This window comes from Mytilus californianus, unplaced genomic scaffold, assembly GCF_021869535.1.
Source record: "Mytilus californianus isolate M0D057914Y unplaced genomic scaffold, xbMytCali1.0.p SCAF_7, whole genome shotgun sequence".
Taxonomy (NCBI): Eukaryota; Metazoa; Mollusca; class Bivalvia; order Mytilida; family Mytilidae; genus Mytilus; species Mytilus californianus.
In genome coordinates, this window is record NW_026262723.1 from 75,065,733 (window position 1) to 75,084,072 (window position 18,340).

At 31.5% G+C, this 18,340-nt stretch overlaps 1 protein-coding gene across 1 annotated transcript in view; it reads right to left on the bottom strand.

Moving 5' to 3' along the window:
* Positions 1 to 399: 399 nt before the first annotated feature.
* The window catches only part of LOC127708476 (uncharacterized), a 34,303-nt gene continuing 16,362 nt past the window's right edge, over positions 400 to 18,340 (bottom strand). The window contains exons 4-8 of the mRNA XM_052213351.1: positions 10,548 to 14,351; positions 9,348 to 9,441; positions 8,682 to 8,731; positions 3,988 to 4,041; positions 400 to 3,406 (exon numbers count right to left, since the gene is read on the bottom strand). Coding sequence (XP_052069311.1) covers positions 3,997 to 4,041; positions 8,682 to 8,731; positions 9,348 to 9,441; positions 10,548 to 14,351 — 3,993 coding nt within the window. The 3' untranslated portion in view covers positions 400 to 3,406; positions 3,988 to 3,996. The remainder of the gene's footprint in view (positions 3,407 to 3,987; positions 4,042 to 8,681; positions 8,732 to 9,347; positions 9,442 to 10,547; positions 14,352 to 18,340) is intronic.

Consider the following 18,340-nt stretch of genomic DNA (forward strand, 5'->3'; position numbering starts at 1 on the left):
CATGAAAATTTCAGTAGTTGTTTTATCTGCAGTAATGTACATTTTTTGTTTCCTAATGTAAACTAACTTGTAGTGTATGGCCTTATATTTTTTCTTGTAAGAGATCTTTGTTGAAGGCCATACTGTGACCTTAAGTTGTCAACTTCTGTGTCATTTTGGTCTCTAATGGAGAGTTGTCTCATTGGCAATCCTACCACATCTTATTTTCATAACCTGAATATTACCAAAATCATCAAATAAGGGAATTATTTACTTCTTTTATCCAAAATTTCCATTTTTAGCATATTGGAATCCTCTTTTTCATCGGCAGGTACATAATCTGATTATAAAATGGAAGTGTATAATAATTCCCTTTCAACTACAGGCTTTATTATGTTAATTATAAATCACTACAGTTAATGAATTTTCTTATTTTATTAAGAAGTTTGTACATAAATAGACTTAAACATACAAGACAAAATAATATGTCTCTGTAAAATGAGAAGATAAAGCTTAAACATTTTGTGACATTTCTATATGAAAGCACTGTTAATCTCTGTTTCAAACAGTTTATCAGTCATAAGACACCAGGTCATACTTATACAGCAAAGAAAACAAAATTCACAGAAAAAAGTATTAAGCTTCATGGCCCATGTATGAAACAACAAAAGATCTATAACCAAAAATCATAATGCCTTACAATACCAGATCATTTATATATCATTTTAATCTAAGATAATAAGCAAGGCATCATTACATTGTATTTAAAAATGTATGATGACAATTTCTAGGTAATTTTAGAAGTACTAGAGAGGTTTAAAGTCAGGGAGATCATATTTATACCAGTTGTACTTATTCAAATAACAAGGACAGAGATCCAAGACTTGAGTTTCAATAAATTCTCACTGAGTTTACCCGGTAAGTTGGTGTTATCAAGTGTGCCTCAACAATGCTAATACATGAATAATATAGTGATAATTATATTTTTAACAGTATGCATATTTGTATGTTTACTGATACTGTGTGCCAAATATATATTATAAAATATACTACATGACTTATTCATATAAACTGAACTACTTTGTGAAAATTGAATAGAATAACAGGTATATCTCAGAATATTGATTGAAAAGATGGGAATGTATCTTAAATAAATGAAAGACCAAATAAACCTTCATTTACAACTGGTAACCTAAACTAAAACTGGTTACATATACTATTTATAATATAAGAGATGTAAGAATAGAACCCTATAGAAACATTGCTTAATACAGTCAATAAACCTGTATCATAAATGTTTGAACAAATCATCTAAGAAGTATTTATTCTGCTGCTAGAACACTTCCTGTTGTCTTTATAAACCAAATATAGTACCCAAGTGATATTTTGTGCAATGTTGATTTCATGTCACTTTTCTTCCAATTTGGGGCTCCCATAGATTATAGGGATGGAAAATTCTGTGCTAAAATTTTCATCACTAAAATGGTAGCCATTTTTAGTTGCAGTATAAAAACAATATTAGCTCAATGTCAGAAAAATATTAACTGTTGGAATACCTCAGTAAACCTCACCCTTCCCCATGTTCTGAGCCTCATACAAAAAGTTTTAATTTTTTGTTCATTGACCTTATATTGTATATACATCAGGTTTCTCCAAAGCCTCAAGTTTATATTTTACCTGGATAATTTAATAGGCCCAATCTTTGTACTTTAAAATTTCTTCAAGGTTAATTTTTTTACAACAGTTAATTTACAATGGATTCATCTATTTCAATCATATTTCAAACATACCAACAAAAAAGACATTCCAAAATCTATTGTAGCCTTTAAATGTACAAATAAATTTCATGTGATATAAAATCTTAATTTAATTAAATTTAATAAAAACTGCAGTTCAAAATTATATTCATCCTACTGCTAAAGAAGAAAAAAAACTTCTTATTTTTTATTTTTCCATTATGTTTCTCTGACATACATTTCCCCCTATACCTTATATAAGTGAGGAAATTTGTGATTTTTTTTTGCTTAGAAAAGATTCAGTTATGCCAGGCACATCTATGTTTTTACATTATGTTCAGTTTAATAATGAAATCGAAATTTGTAGGTGCTATTAAATTTTGATTTGATGCATTGCAGTAGTCATTAAGAAAAATAATTATTTGTAAATAGTGTCAATTTCAACATTAGTGATTAATATCACTGTTGGTTCCAAATTTAGATCTCCATAAAAAAAGATTCAATGATTGACAGCTACAGATTCAGGAATGTATGACATAAAATTTACCAATGTACATATTTAATCTCTAACTTAGCTACTTAAAGCTGATATTTTGTTCCTATGTTAAAACAAAAACCTTGCAGAATTCCTTTAAATGAAAAGAGTATACAACTCCTATATTTTATAAAACGCAATAATTTTAGTTGAAAAAAAGCATTTTAATAACAGAAAAAAATCTGTCAGAAAATGATGAGCAATTCAAAATAAAAGCTTTTTGGATCTTTTTATTGCTCAACATGCAACAATTAATCACTTTCTTTTCACATAAAAATTTGAACCATTTACATATAAGTAATGGAAGGGAGTCCAAGTTAGAAGTATCCTCGTGTTCAAAAAATTATCATGAACAATTCATTTTTATGAATTTAAGTAGATAAGAAGTAACCATGAATTATCAAGTAATCTCTTCACTGGATGTTTGTGCTGAAAGAAGAAAATATTAAAATCATTATATTAGGTACCCTTAAAAGTACAATGAAACAAAGAAAAAGAACCCTTAATGCTTATTAAAGTTTCTATCATTTTTTTTATACTGACTACTTACTGCTATAATTGAAAATTAATTTGTTTAAAAAATTTTGAAAATGGGAAAACCATTTGTTTAGTATTTTAGTTTGTCTATTTAGTCCAATAAAAATTCCATACAAAAAAGATGTATATTTGTGAATTACCATGATCAGTTTATAGAAATATTCGCTGACAAAGATATTAAACATTAGATATATGAGCTTCCAAAAAAGGTTGATCTAAATTTTATTTCAAAGTTTATACTGATGTTTACCATGTAAACACTATCCATTTTAACAAGCCCTACTCTCCTAAGATCATATAAGCTAATAAAATGTCAATTACTGAATGCATTACAAAGGCCAAACAGTGTCTTAAAGGTTTGTGGAAGCTCTATTCACAAAGCATGCTGGTATCACATACTCAGAAAAATTATTCTATTTTAAAACAACCAGTTTAAATGACAAACAGTTTGAAAGACACGATGTAAAACAAAACATAAAATTTGGTCTTCTGTCTTCTGCAGAGATGCCATAATTCTGTGTAATTCTGTTCTCTTTTATCTGTTGTCTGTTGTTGTCTCAATGACAGATCAAATGGTATTGTGACCATCAGTTTACATAATTTTACCAGCTGAAGTTACCTGAAAAATATTTCAATAACACCTAATTCAACATTGTTATTAAAGAGTAAAATAGTAATGTGTTCATTCAATGGTTTTATATCTTGCTAATAAAAAGATTGTTGTTATTTGTAATTTCCTTTGAATGCAGAAATCATGTCTATGTAAATAAAATGGTGCACTTCTTTTTTTCTATTATTGTTTTAATGCTTGATGTTCTTTTAAATAAAGGTCTTACTACTTCCATGCATTTTTTTGCTCCGTGTTGAAGGCCTCACTGTGACTTTGAGATGAAGAACAGCAATAAAAGCACAGTTCCTTTGTTTTTTGTGTGTTTTTTTGCTGTGCATGTACTGATTTTGTGTCATGGATGGATACCCCATATCCTTTGTTTTTCTATTATACCAATAAAACTAAATTTTGCCTTCCGTTTTATAACATACTGTATGAAGAACTGGACATATCTTTGCTTAAAATATATCCAACTTTATCTTAGAGAGACCACTATAGGACCAATAAAACTCATATTCAAAGAGGTGATAATAAACTGCTGAGTGATATTGATAGATATTACAGGCACTTAGCTCAATTTAAACACTTACAGGTCTGGTTCAAGTCTTGAAGGACTTAGCTTCTGCTGATTTCAATCTTTTATCCTGAAAAATTCAACTAAATTCTGAATTGACTCTATTTTAATCAACTACTATTAAACATTAAGTAATTGTAATTCTTTCAATACTTATCTGAGAACAAGAATGTTTCCATAGAACACGGATGCCCCACTCGCACTATCATTTTCTATGTTCAGTGGACCGTGAAATTGGGGTAAAAACTGTAATTTGGCATTAAAATTAGAAAGATCATATCATAGGGAACATGTGTACTAAGTTTCAAGTTGATTGGACTTCAACTTCATCAATAAAAACTATCTTGACCAAAAACTTTAACCTGAAGCGGGACAGACGGACGAACGGATAGACACACAGACAGAAAAACATAATGCCCCTAGGTGGGGCATAAAAATGTTTTACCAACAAATTACACAAAATTCGCTACTCTGACATATTTAAAAAGTTTTTATCATATTTTGTCACCCATCATCTCCCTATTTTTCTTGATTTTCTGTATAGAAATAATTCTCCAATATGCTTCTAACAAATTTTAATTTATTCACTACATCTTCAATATATGGATTAACCCTTATAAGGTATATACCAGTATGAAAACTATATTGAAAGAAAAATTAAGATACAAATTGCTTGTATCTCAAATACAAAACCTGAACTATATTCATTTTCACATACATTTGATTTTTTACAAATGACTCAATAAAAATGTCAATGGCACAGATTTTCATGGCAAACATGATTAATAAATGCAAATCTCTCTTAAACATTTTGTCCTAGTTTTAAAACAGTTGTGTTTTCAGTAATATATGATTGATTATATTTTAATATTTTCCCTCACTTTTATAAATTTTGACTTGGATGGAGAGTTGTCTGATTGGAACTCATACCACATCTTCTCATATCTATTAGCTAAAACAGTTTCATTTTCACATTTAAAATAACATTTATTCTACATTACTCTGTGACCAATGAGAAGATATGATAAAGCCATTTGTTGGCCCTAAGAGTTTGTAAATCAACTATATTATAATGTATCAAATTACACCCATCAGATGTTCACATTAAATCAGTTTGTCCGGTATCAGTATATATCACATATCTGAATTCAGATTGATTAATTGTTTTACTTAATGCCAAGTGACAAATGTTTCATGCATAAACAGGACAAATCTTATGGGTAGATTCTGCAAAATGGGCACACTTAAAAGAAAACAAGGACATTCGAAGTGCCAATGGAAATATTATCCATGCATGTTGGATTGAGACAGAATTTTGTAATTGCTATAGTTCACCCAAAGACATCTCAAGTGAACATTATTCTCTCCTAACATGAGGGATCAGATTAATTGTCTTTCCTATCTGCCATAGCTGCAGCTTTATAAATCCTGCACAGCTAAACAATTGTCTTCTCAGCACAGATCTTAGTAAAGAAGTCAAAGTGTTAAATTTAAAAAAATAATTTTCAGTAAATTATATATGAATTTATATGACATCTCAAAAGAATGATAAAGATAAATAAAAAACAGACAGGGTTAAATTTCAATGGTTACAATAGTTATGGTTAGATAAAAACATGTTTCAAAATGGTAAATCATATTTATCAATATATGATAACACCACATGGCATATGTTTCAGCCTAGAGAAAAATACATTTTTCAAAATATGGAGACTTCATTGTAAATATTTTCTCCAGGCCTTTCAGTTTAATGCAATTAATGAAGAACTGAATAAAATGCTCTGCAGGGCCCAGCTTGATACGACCGCAGAGGTCGAACCCTGAACAGTTGGGGCAAGTATGGACACAACATTCAAGTTGATACAGCTTTGCATTTGGATTGTGATTAAATATTTGACACAGCATAGGTTTCTGACACAGAATGAATGTGGTCTAAGAACTTAAAAATTTTAAATTGGACATTCACCTATTATGGTCTAATATCCAAAATCTAAATACATGGTTAGATTCAGCATATCAAAGAATTTATATGACATCTCAAAAGAATGATAAAGATAAATAAAAAACAGACAGGGTTAAATTTCAATGGTTACAATAGTTATGGTTAGATAAAAACATGTTTCAAAATGGTAAATCATATTTATCAATATATGATAACACCACATGGCATATGTTTCAGCCTAGAGAAAAATACATTTTTCAAAATATGGAGACTTCATTGTAAATATTTTCTCCAGGCCTTTCAGTTTAATGCAATTAATGAAGAACTGAATAAAATGCTCTGCAGGGCCCAGCTTGATACGACCGCAGAGGTCGAACCCTGAACAGTTGGGGCAAGTATGGACACAACATTCAAGTTGATACAGCTTTGCATTTGGATTGTGATTAAATATTTGACACAGCATAGGTTTCTGACACAGAATGAATGTGGTCTAAGAACTTAAAAATTTTAAATTGGACATTCACCTATTATGGTCTAATATCCAAAATCTAAATACATGGTTAGATTCAGCATATCAAAGAACCCCAAGAATTCAATTTTTGATGAAATCAAACAAAGTTTAATTTTGGACCCTTTTGACCTCAATGTGGACAAAGTTGATAACGGGGCCCAAAAATCAAAAATCTAAATACATGGTTAGATTCAGCATATCAAAGAACCCCATATATTCAATTTTTGTTGAAATCAAACAAAGTTTAATTTTGGACCCCGATTTGGACCAACTTGAAAACTGGGCCCATAATCAAAAATCTAAATACATGTTTAGATTCAGCATATCAAAGAACCCTAAGAATTCAATTTTTGTTAAAATCAAACTATAAGTTTTATTTTGGACCTTTGGACCTTAATGTAGACCAATTTGAAAACGGAACCAAAAATTAAGAATCTAAATACACGGTTAGATTCGGCATATCAAAGAACCCAAATAATTCAATTTTTGATGAAATCAAACAAAGTTTAATTTTGGACCCTTTGGACCTCAATGTGGACCAATTTAAAAACGGGGCCCAAAATCCAAAAACTAAATACACGGTTAGATTCAGCATATTAAAGAACCCCAAGAATTCAAGAATAAAACCCCATTGAAATTGGTCAAGAAATAAGCAATTTATACGAAGTATCTTCTTTTGCACAATACTGTGCAATTAAATATTTCTTGCTATTGCGCAATACTGTACAATTGACAATTTCTTGCTATTGCGCAATATTGTGCTATTGGATATTTCTTGCTATTGCGCAATACTGTGCAATTGAAGATTTCTTGCTATTGCGCAATACTGTGCAATTGAAGATTTCTTGCTATTGTGCAATACTGTGCAATTGAAAATTTCTTGCTATTGCACAATACTAATTATATAATAATTTACACATCCTGTTTGGTGTGTATCTCCTACCATATCATTATTATTTGCTTTTAAATATAAATCAGAAATAACCAACTTAAAATGGAAAATTTTAAAAGAAAAAAAAAAAGGAAAAAAAAAAAAATCCCCCCCCAAATTTTTTGAACCCCCTTATGATTTATCACCGCCAAACTTAATCCTCACCTTCCCTTTGTGGTATGGTACCTTGCAGTACAATTTCAGAGAGATCCATACACTTGAACACAAGTAATTGTCTGGAAACTAGAAAAATGTGTTTTTTGGCCCCTTTTTGGCCCCAAATTCCTAAACGTTTAGGGCAATTACCCCCAAACTCAAACCCAGCTTTCCCTTTGTGATATGGAACCTTGTAGTACAATTTCAGAAAGATCCATACACTTACACACAAGTTATTGTCCTGAAACTAGAAAAATGCTTGTTTTTTGCCCCTTTTTGGCCCCTAATTCCTAAAATATTGAGGCAATTACCCCCATCATCAATCCCAGCCTTCCCTTTGTGGTATGGTACCTTGCAGTACAATTTCAGAGAGATCCATACACTTGAACACAAGTTATTGTCTGGAAACTAGAAAAATGCTTATTTTTTGCCCCTTTTTGGCCCCCAATTCCTAAACGTTTCGGCAATTACCCCCAAACTCAATTCCAGCTTTCCCTTTGTGATATGGAACCTTGTAGTACAATTTCAGAAAGATCCATATACTTACACACAAGTTATTGTCATGAAACTAGAAAAATGCTTGTTTTTTGCCCCTTTTTTGGCCCCTAATTCCTATAATTTTGAGGCAATTACCCCCAAAATCAATCCCAGCATCCATTTTGTGATATGGAACCTTGTGGTACAATGTCAGAGAGATCCATACACTAATGTTTTAATGTATAAAGTTTCATGCACATCCACAAAAAGCATACTGAAAAGTAACAAAAATTTCAAGGTGCAAAGGGGCATAACTCTAGAACTTGTCAAAGGACTTGGATGCACTACTTCATTGCTTGCTCATCTTGTGGTTACAATATACATATTACTTGATGAAGCATATATGACAAGTTGCTCCCACAAGGTGCATACTGAATAGAAAACAAATTTCCAGAAAAATATCATGGAGAAAAAATCTTGAATGTTGAAAAGTTAAAATTAGATACAGGATTCAATGTTATGTTAGTTAGGACAGACGTTCAAACAAGACAGGCTGATTCCTATTTCCTTCCCAATGTTTTTTTTTTTTTTTTTGGTGGTGATGAGGTGTTATTATTATTTTGAAATGCTCCATTAAATTATCCGTTGTAATTAAAATCTAAAATGGATAACTAATCATACAACTTTACTTACTCTATGTTTTGGACATAGAAGGGAATAATTTTCTTCATCTAAGTAACAACCTAAAAAATATAAATATATATATGTGATTAAACAGCTTAATTTGAATTCATCAAATTTATTATACAAACATCAACATGTTTTTATTTACAGTTAACCCCTAGTATATGAGACTTTTTTATATTGAAAAATATATTTTCTGTTGCCAGTACTTATATAAGTGTTTCAAAGTATTAAACATACATTTATTTATTAACCGGATGATTGCCTCTTAGACCTGCATCATCCTGATTATGCATGAAATATTTGCAACAGGACATTAGGCAAACAACAATCAATTAATTCTAAATCTTCTTGAATTCCAACAAATGGCAGTTGGTTTGTCATTACTATGTTAGAAAATAAAAATAAAACAATTTTCTCTTTTTTTTCTTCATTGGTCCAAGTTATTATCCACATATGATAGAAGACTTTAGTTCTGTTAATGTTATAACAACTTTTTTTTAGACTCAAAGCAATTAAAAGCTTGACATCCAATAAGAATCTACTGGTAATATCAATACTACATCAAACAGTAAACAAAAGGTATTATGACAATCAGAAAAAGGAAAAATAAAACCTGAAGCTTCCTGATAAGGTAGAATTATTTGTAGTGATGAAGAATGGACTTGACTTTACCTGATTCAATGCCACAATAATAATGGAATTTTTGGGAACAACCTTTATGTAGACAGCCTACCATAGCACCAGTTTCTTTACAATATGTACAAACCTGCAAATAAAATCATGTATATGCATATATTATTACATCAAATTTCTCACAAATATGCATTTCATATTTGAATTTACTCCTTTTTACCATGCGTTGTTCTAATCTCCAGAACTTAATAATTTATCAATCAAGTTGGTCTATTTGTTTCTGGTTTTTATAGGAATAAAGTTTATAATAAGTCCATGGTCATGATGGTAGTGGGAGATTGAAAAGAATGAAAGAATTCCATAATTTGATTTTTTCAAAAACCAAAACTTTCTTTCTAATTGAAAAGGTATTAATATTCATGAACAATCTGATCGTGATGTAACTGCACCAGGAATAAGTTTATCTTCTTTATGCCAAAAGGTGATAATAAAGGAAGCTGAACCTGTAAATATCCAGCTTCTTTCAAGTTTTTTGTCAAAGCGTCCTTGTATTTATTCTAACAAAAAGAAAAGCAGTTGTATTTAACATCAGAATGCATGTAGTAAAATCTTGTAACTGTTACTAATAACAAGAGCTGCCACACTAAACACTATAATAAACAAATTTTTCTTAAAGGTGAATGAACTCTGAAACAAAGGTTAAGGCCATGTGTTTTATAAATATTCTAATGCATGTCTCCTTACATAAATTTATACATATACCGTTGACTATCAGTTAATGCTTGTTACTGAAGAACATATATTATCTTGTTTTTAAACTTACAACTGGAGTTAAAATAATGTTTAGGTCATACCACATGTCAAAATAACATGTATATGTTACAAAAAAGTCACATGTATACATGGTATACCAATAAGATATTATTCAAACAGTCAAAAGTAGTACCTTAATAATAAATTCTCCAAAATGGACTAAGTATTTTCATTATATTTAAGCCTAGGAGAGAGGTTGTTGGGTTGCTTTCTCATAAACAATTTCTCTTTGTTTACCCTACTTCTCTTCTACTAACATCACTAATACTTAAAAAAGATGAAATATATTTTTTTCATTGATGTAATGTTATTTCTAAATGTTTTTATGTTTATCATACTGTAAACCCAAATAAATCAAATTTATAATCACTGGTAGCTTGAACTAAGAAAACCCCAAATACAATATAACTGAACGAATATACTCACAGTAGAAGAAGCTATATCTGTGGCTTCCTGTAACCCATACATTTTGGCACCAATCAACAGGACTCCATCAGCCCAAGCAGCACAGTCTTCATGAACCCAGATCTCATTAGGTTTCGTGGAGTCCTTACTTTTTCGCCTGCCTTTAGAATTGGACTTTGAATCAACACTAACACTTTGTCTTTTTTGTTTACCTTTTTTGTCCATAGAACTGCTTCCCTCGTCCTCAGGTAAATTACCTTCAGTATAATATGGTCCAAATAAATCTCCTAAAAATTTGTAACTACTATGTTTCTTACATAAAGCACAAACCCATGAAGTGTTCTCTCCTGCAAGTGAAGCAGGCACATGAACAGACTTTTCAGAAGGTAATTTAGACACTTGTACTGTTGAAACCCGCACTGTAGACCTCTTATTTTTGGCAGTTTTATCACTGTTCTCTTCTATTAGCTGATTGACAACTAAACACCTTTCTTTTGGTGTCCGAGAATCTTTGATCCTTAGAATAGGACCAATTTCTTTAACTGGAATCTCAGGCTTCTTTTTTCCTTTCTGTTTCATCAAGTTCATAGTTTTTTTTAATTTCATATTTTTAACTGAATCGTCCAGCAATTTTCCACGAGACTTTGATTTACCAGCTTTTGAAACTTTTAGTTTCGATTTAGTTCGAGGTTTACCTTTTTGCACTAAAGGTTTGTTTTCACACTGAGATTTTGAGGTTGAAGCCACTGGAAGAAATGAGGAAGATAGTTTAGTTATAGGCTTAAATGTTATAATATCTGAACCATCACCTAAATTATCGGAACTGTCTATTATATCTATACAGATTTCTTTTGAATCTAAGGAATCCATTTGTGAGTCTTCATTTTCTTCTTTGATTTGAACCTTTGATTTTAAATCTTCACTAATTTTACTTTTTCTTTTTGCAGTCTTTTCAACTTCAAGTTCTTCATCCGACGCCAAAATATCATGTTCAATCTTAGATTTATTAAACAACTTTTGATCCACACTAAATTTTTGTTTACTCTGATCTATTTTGCCAGTTTCTTCTTCTTCATCTGAATCTAAAATAACTTCTTCTGATTTAATATTACAGTTAAATTTTGTCTCAATTTTTTCCTTTTTCTTACATTTTTTGTCATTTTCTCCTACATCATCTGAATCAAGATTAACATCTTCAGATTTTACTTTTGTGTTTGCTTTTATGCATGTTGTATCCCCACTAATCTTACGTTTCCTTTTACTTTTCCTTTCAATCTTAGTTTCTTCTTCAGAATCTAGTGCAAAATCATCCCCTAAATACATTTCATCTCCATATTTAGAAGTGGCAGTTCTTCTTCTTTTAGAACGGCCATTTCCTTTTTGGTTTTCAGACTTATCTTTTGATCCTTGTCCTGGAGTATCAAAAATGACATTTCTACTGCATCTGTTTTTAAAGGGCTTAGATGCTGTATTTTTCTTTCTATGTCCTGGGTTTGAACCAGGGCCATTTACAGTTTTTGGAAGAGACTGTATCAAATCACAGTCAAATCCCTTACTCATGTCACTGTCTAAACTATTCCTATCGAGACTTTCTTCATCAGAGATATCAAAAGTATCATTATCTGATACAGACACATGGGAATTGATGTCACGATGAATTTTACTGTACCTACTGTATGTGTACTTCACATCCTTACGAACCATAAGAATTCCCTCGTCACCGCTATCGGAATCATCAACATAAAATGGTGAGGCACTTGCCACTCTGGGTGGAATCTCTCTTAAAATCCTTTTATTATCAGCTTTTTCCTCATTCTTATGTCTCTGGTCTGTTTTATGATTTAAAAGTGAATCAGAATCCATTTCTAGAATTTCTATATTTGGTTCACTTTTTATAAACAAATCTGCTTTGTTCATGTCAACATCACTACTATTATCTTCTGAATCATCTATTCCGTTAACCATACTTTTAACTTCATCTTTCCGACAATCTGAACTGATATCAGGTTTTGACTGGTCATCACAGTGTGTATTGTCACAACCATTGACTATAGACTTATCACAGATATTTTCAACAGATTCCGACTCCAGTCTCGATACCTGGTCATCTTGTAACCTTTCTATACTATCTTTATTGTCACATGACTTTTGTTCACTATCATGTGACTTTTCTACAGTCTGTTCTAATCGATTTGATTCAATTTCACACTCAGAGTTTTCTTGTATTTTCTGTTCATTAGGTAAATTGTCTGTAAGTTCAGAATTCTGCAATGTCTCTGAAGACTTTGATACACAATCTATGTAATCGGTAGATGTACGTATACCATCAACTTGTTCACTTACAAGACTTGTGTCCGATACTTCTTTTGTTTCAATACTGGCTTGCAAATTATTCATAGAATTTCCTGTTGTTTCAGATTTCTTATGTGTTTCTAGAACATTTTCAAAAGGTTTACATGTTGTTATTTGAACTCTTTCTGAAAATTCACAGTTTGTTCCTTGAACACATTCTAAAGGTGATTGTTTATCTAAACCAGTTTCTGTATTACATGGCTGGCCCAAATATTTCAGTTTTTGATGTTCAAAGTCAACATCAGTTTTGATAGTATTTTCAGTCGACTTTTTTACTGCATCATCAGCATAACTGTCCACAACTGTGTTTATTGCTGTCTTTTGGACAGAACAACTATTTTCAGAACTTGTACACAGATTATTTTGTATACCTGAATTATTGTCTATTTCATCACAATTTTTACCATCAGTGCAATTATTTACCGATGCCGTCTCACTGATGGTTGTTGTATTCCAGTCGACATCGCTACTCACGTTTTTTTGGGTCTGATTAGGTGAAGGGGAAGAATCGTTTACAATACTTTTGGGATCAACTACCTGTCTATCAGGTAACATACATAGCTTTTGTAAAGACTGCAATGGGTTATTAGCTGTAAAATTAGTTGCAGCGACATTTTCATTCAGATAATTTTTCTGATTTTGTTGTTTATAATGAGGTGACTGTATACCTTGAGGACTTAACGGATGATTTTTAGGTGAGAAGCCCATTTGATGTTGAGGTGGAGATTGTACCATCTGTTGTCCTGTGGTCACATGCAGCTGTTGGTTGATTGGTGTATTAACTGGTGACTGCATGTGACAGGGGGATCTCATACTACCAGCAGGAGATGGAACAGGTGATCTGATATTCCCACAACCAGATGGACTATGAATAGATCGTGGACTTGAATTTGGCAAACTCTGACTGCTGTGCTGTGAGGCTGGACTATGCATGTACATTGACCCTGGACTTACAGGAGAAGTCCTTGCTGCATGGGTGTTATGCTGAGATGGATTTGGATAATTAAACTGCCGATTCATTTGTTCTGTATTATTCACATGATTTGGCATGTTATAATGAGCAGAGACAGGCACATGATAAGGTGCTTGTCGATGTTTTGACAAAGGCACCTGAACAGTTTGACTCGGTTGATATGAAGCTGCCATCTGGAGGATGTTATTTGCTACTTCCTGTGGATTCTGGTGACGAGAATGTACATGTGAAGTAGCAGTAGTAGGTTGGCGAACTTGAGTTCTGTTTTGGTTATTATTATAGTTCATCATTGGACCATATGTACTATTTTGTTGGTTATACTGTCCCATGTGATAAGGTCCCTGGTTTTGGTATGGTGATGGTGGATACTGCTGAGGTTGAGGTTGTTGTTGTTGGTAAATGCTGTCCATCATGTGTCCACGGTGTGATGCCATTATGTTTCCCTGGTTGTTGTTATTGTATCCAACTTGGGGCATGTTATAATTAGGATTCATTCCACTCTGAAACAAAAAATAAACATTTATCAAAATGATATTGCAGGTTCTTTTCATTATTCAAATACACACATTGATTAGAAAGTTTTGAGCTTGGAATAAGGCTGAAGTAACTGTCATAAAAAGAATATATTTGAGAAATGCTATGTTAAATGTTGTTAAACCTATCACTGAGAAGAATTTTATACAAGATGTTATCATGGTTATGCACTAGTGTAATGTTACCCTTAGGTCCAATTTAAACAAAATGGTGAAAATAATTTTTGTATTTCCTCTTACATGCATGATGATGCTAACAGGTAGTTTAAATTTGTGCCATCTAATGAATACAGAAAACATATTCAAAACTTTAATTTGTTTATTTAAACATAGAAAAAACATATCAAGTCAACACAAAAATTAGAATCACCTAGGTTAAAAGAAATGCATATATTTTGACAATGTTTGAAGGCATATAATTCATAGCATTCATAAAATTATAGGAGGTTCACAAACAGTCTCAGTTAGCATGGTTACTACAATAGGAAGACGCTTTCATCAGACATTTCAGTCAGACGGATAATAGGAAAGCAAGATATACGTAACAAATTAACAAAAGAATATTTTGTCCACAACTGATCATATATTTTTTAATAAGAATGAATTTAGAAGATGTAATTTCATTTCAATCTAATTTTCGACCTTGTAATTTTAAAATTTCCTGCATAATCAATTTAAATGTTTCCCTACTTCACATTTTATATTGTACCTTTAACATTCAGTAAACAAATTCTGTGAATGAGCATCAAATACTTAGACAACTACTTAATCTTCTTTTCAACAAATGCCTAGTTAACATTTGACTAGTTTGCATATACTGGTACAATTCTGAACATGTAACTTATATTTAACATGAAAACTTTAAAGGCTTCAAAAATTGTTTGGAAAAGGGAAAATGCACACCTCAGATTCTTTAGACCAGTCTGGGACAAAAATCACTAGCGTTAATTAAGCCTGTGACTAGTAAAAGTTGGCTTTGGATAGAGAAAAGTTTCTGGCACAGATTAATAGACCCTAAAAAATGGAGATAACTTTATAGTAGGGGATAAACTAACCTAATCAAAATTAGTATAATTTTTACACACATAAAAAATTACTGGAATTGAAATTTAAAAAGGTTAGGATAATTATCATTCAGGGAAAGCAGCTACAAAGTAATCTTAATCATAAGCAGAAATCTCTCATGACCTGTACTTCAGTGATATGTATTGACTAATTGTAAACTGCTAACATATTTGAAATTGATTCTCCAGACAACTTTTTAAAAATCTGGTTAAAAATGTGTTTTAAGTAAATTGAGCAAGGTAAAATGAATGAATATAAAACCGGTTTTAAACCTTGAACAAACCAGACTGACAATATTAAGTACACTATCAAATGTAAACCACATGTTAAATCTACAGGATAGACCTTTTAATCATGGGAAATCATGATGTAACTGTCAACCTCAAATAACTGGAACCTTGATCAACTGGAATTGTAAGGTTACATCTCTACTAAGGTCATATGTCAAGGTTTTGATTGCATTAAACTCTAAACAGAGTTCAAAACGACTTTTGGAATTCATAAATCCTGAATGGAGATTACTTGATAGCCCTTATGACTTTTTCCCGAAAATTCAAACAAATTTACTAACATTTGTTTGCAGAACTATATTTTAATGTGCACATAATTGAAGTCATTTTACCCATGAAATCTCATGAAGAGACAAATAGCAACAAACAGCCATACAGCCTGAGTTAAGTCTAGTCTTTAAATTCGCATAAATGTATAATTGAGGCAACCCTTGATAGATTTAGGTAAAATATTTGATCAACAACATAAAAATCTAAGTCAATGAAGCATTGATTGCAGAAACTGAATCAAATTGTATCCAGAGATTAATATAAATAAACTTATCCCTAGTCTCAATACTCAAATATACAGTTACATGTACTACAATGAATACATATAGAAAATTAGGGATGGTACATTTTGTACTTGATTTGAAAACATTGAAGATCAACAGTAAATAAAAAATCATGCCACAGAAATGTACATAACAAGGTTTAATTGTCCCCTGCACTATGCGTTGAGGGGGACATAGAAATACCTGGCATCCATCGGACCGGTCTTGTGAGTGCTCTTACTTGTACAATTCTAGCCAGATTTTTATAAAACTTATATCATAGGTTCATATCAGCAATGTCTCCAACAAGTTTGAAAGTTAGTGGTGATCAACTATTTTTAAAAGAGTTATGCCCCTTGCAAATGTAAATTATATGGAAAATTTCATTGTTAGCGCTCTCATGTATACAATTCTTGCCAGATTTTTATGAAACTTATATCATAGCTTTATACCAGTAAGGTCATGGACAAGTCCCAAAATCAGTGTCGATCAATTATTTTTAGAAGATTGATTGATTGATGTTTAATGCCACTTTCAACACTATAATGCTATTTCGTTGCGGTCAGTTTTTATTGGTGGAGGAAACTGAAGTGCCAGGAGAGAACCACGACCTTCGGTAGGAAAACTCACAATCCTAGTAATTAAGATTGGAGTGGAGTGCACCTGCCCCGTGTGGGATTCAAACTCACAACCTAAGTGTTGACTGGCTAGTGATACAGTAGTTGGACAACTTAGACCACTCAGCCACCGAGGTCCCTTCTTTAGAAGAAATATGCCCCTTGGACGTATTAATTATATCAAAGGTTTATATCAGCAATGTCTTGGATAAGTTCGAAAATCAGTGCTGACCTAATATTTTTTAAAGAAAATATGGAATATTTATTTAAATAATGGAAATATTAATTATATGGAAAATTGCATTGTAAGCGCTCTCATGTGTACAATTTCAGCCAGATTTTTATGAAATTTAGATTAGAGATTTATAAAAGCAATGTCTCGGACAAGTTCAAAAATCAGTGCCGATCAAATATTTATAAAGGAGTTATGCCCCTTAGAAATATTAATTATATTGGAAATTGCATTGTATTTGCTCTCAAGCCCTCATTTCTCTAAGATATTTGTAAAAGTTTTACTCAAGCCCTCATTTCTCTAAGACATTTGTAAGAGTTATAAAGAACAAAAAAAAAGTTTTTTTTAGATATTGCCATTTGATAGATGAAATATGTGCAATGCTTGGGACATTGGAACTCTGCTCTTTTATTATCATTAGAAGAAATTTCAGAAACAGAAATCTTACTTTTGTTAAATTCATTCATTGTCATGGACATGTATAAAAGTAATAATGCTCCTGTTATAAAGATGTGTCATATTATTTCTAATTTCTGTCAGTCTTACATGACAATACAGTACAAAACAAGAAAAACACCATTATTGAATGCTTGACTTCCTTACACATTCAGTTATCATAACTGTAGCAGAAAAAAAATCAATGCACTATTTTTGTACCATTCATGTGTTATTATAAAGCCCTTCAGAGGCAAAGATTGTAGAATTCCAAAGATTATCTTTTACTTTAATTTGCAAAATCAATATTCCCAGTTATACAGACTGAGTGAGTAGGCCGTAAAAGCATTTGAAAAGAAGAAACATTCTTATTCAAACAAATGTTCATGTTTTTGCACCTTAAGCATATAGAAAAAGAATAGTTAGATTTTCAGTATGTGAAATAATTGTATTCTTGTCTCTTGTCATAAATTCAAGTAGCAAAAAAAAAGTGGCTCGAGTTACCAACTGATAATAATCCTGTAAGTAAATATCTAAAGTGCAGTAACCACAATAAGGAAATGCTCTATTTATCACATGTTTCTATATGGATTACTCCATAGACACTCTGACTGACCTCTGACCTTAACATCAATTATCTAATTGGCAGCTTCTCCTCTGTACAAATCTGAATCTTATCCTTTTCCATCTTCAAAGGCCTATGCATATAGATATTCTAATTCTGAACGTTGGGCGAGCAATAATCAATCATCCACCTTTTATGAAACTTGCTGCCACAAATATG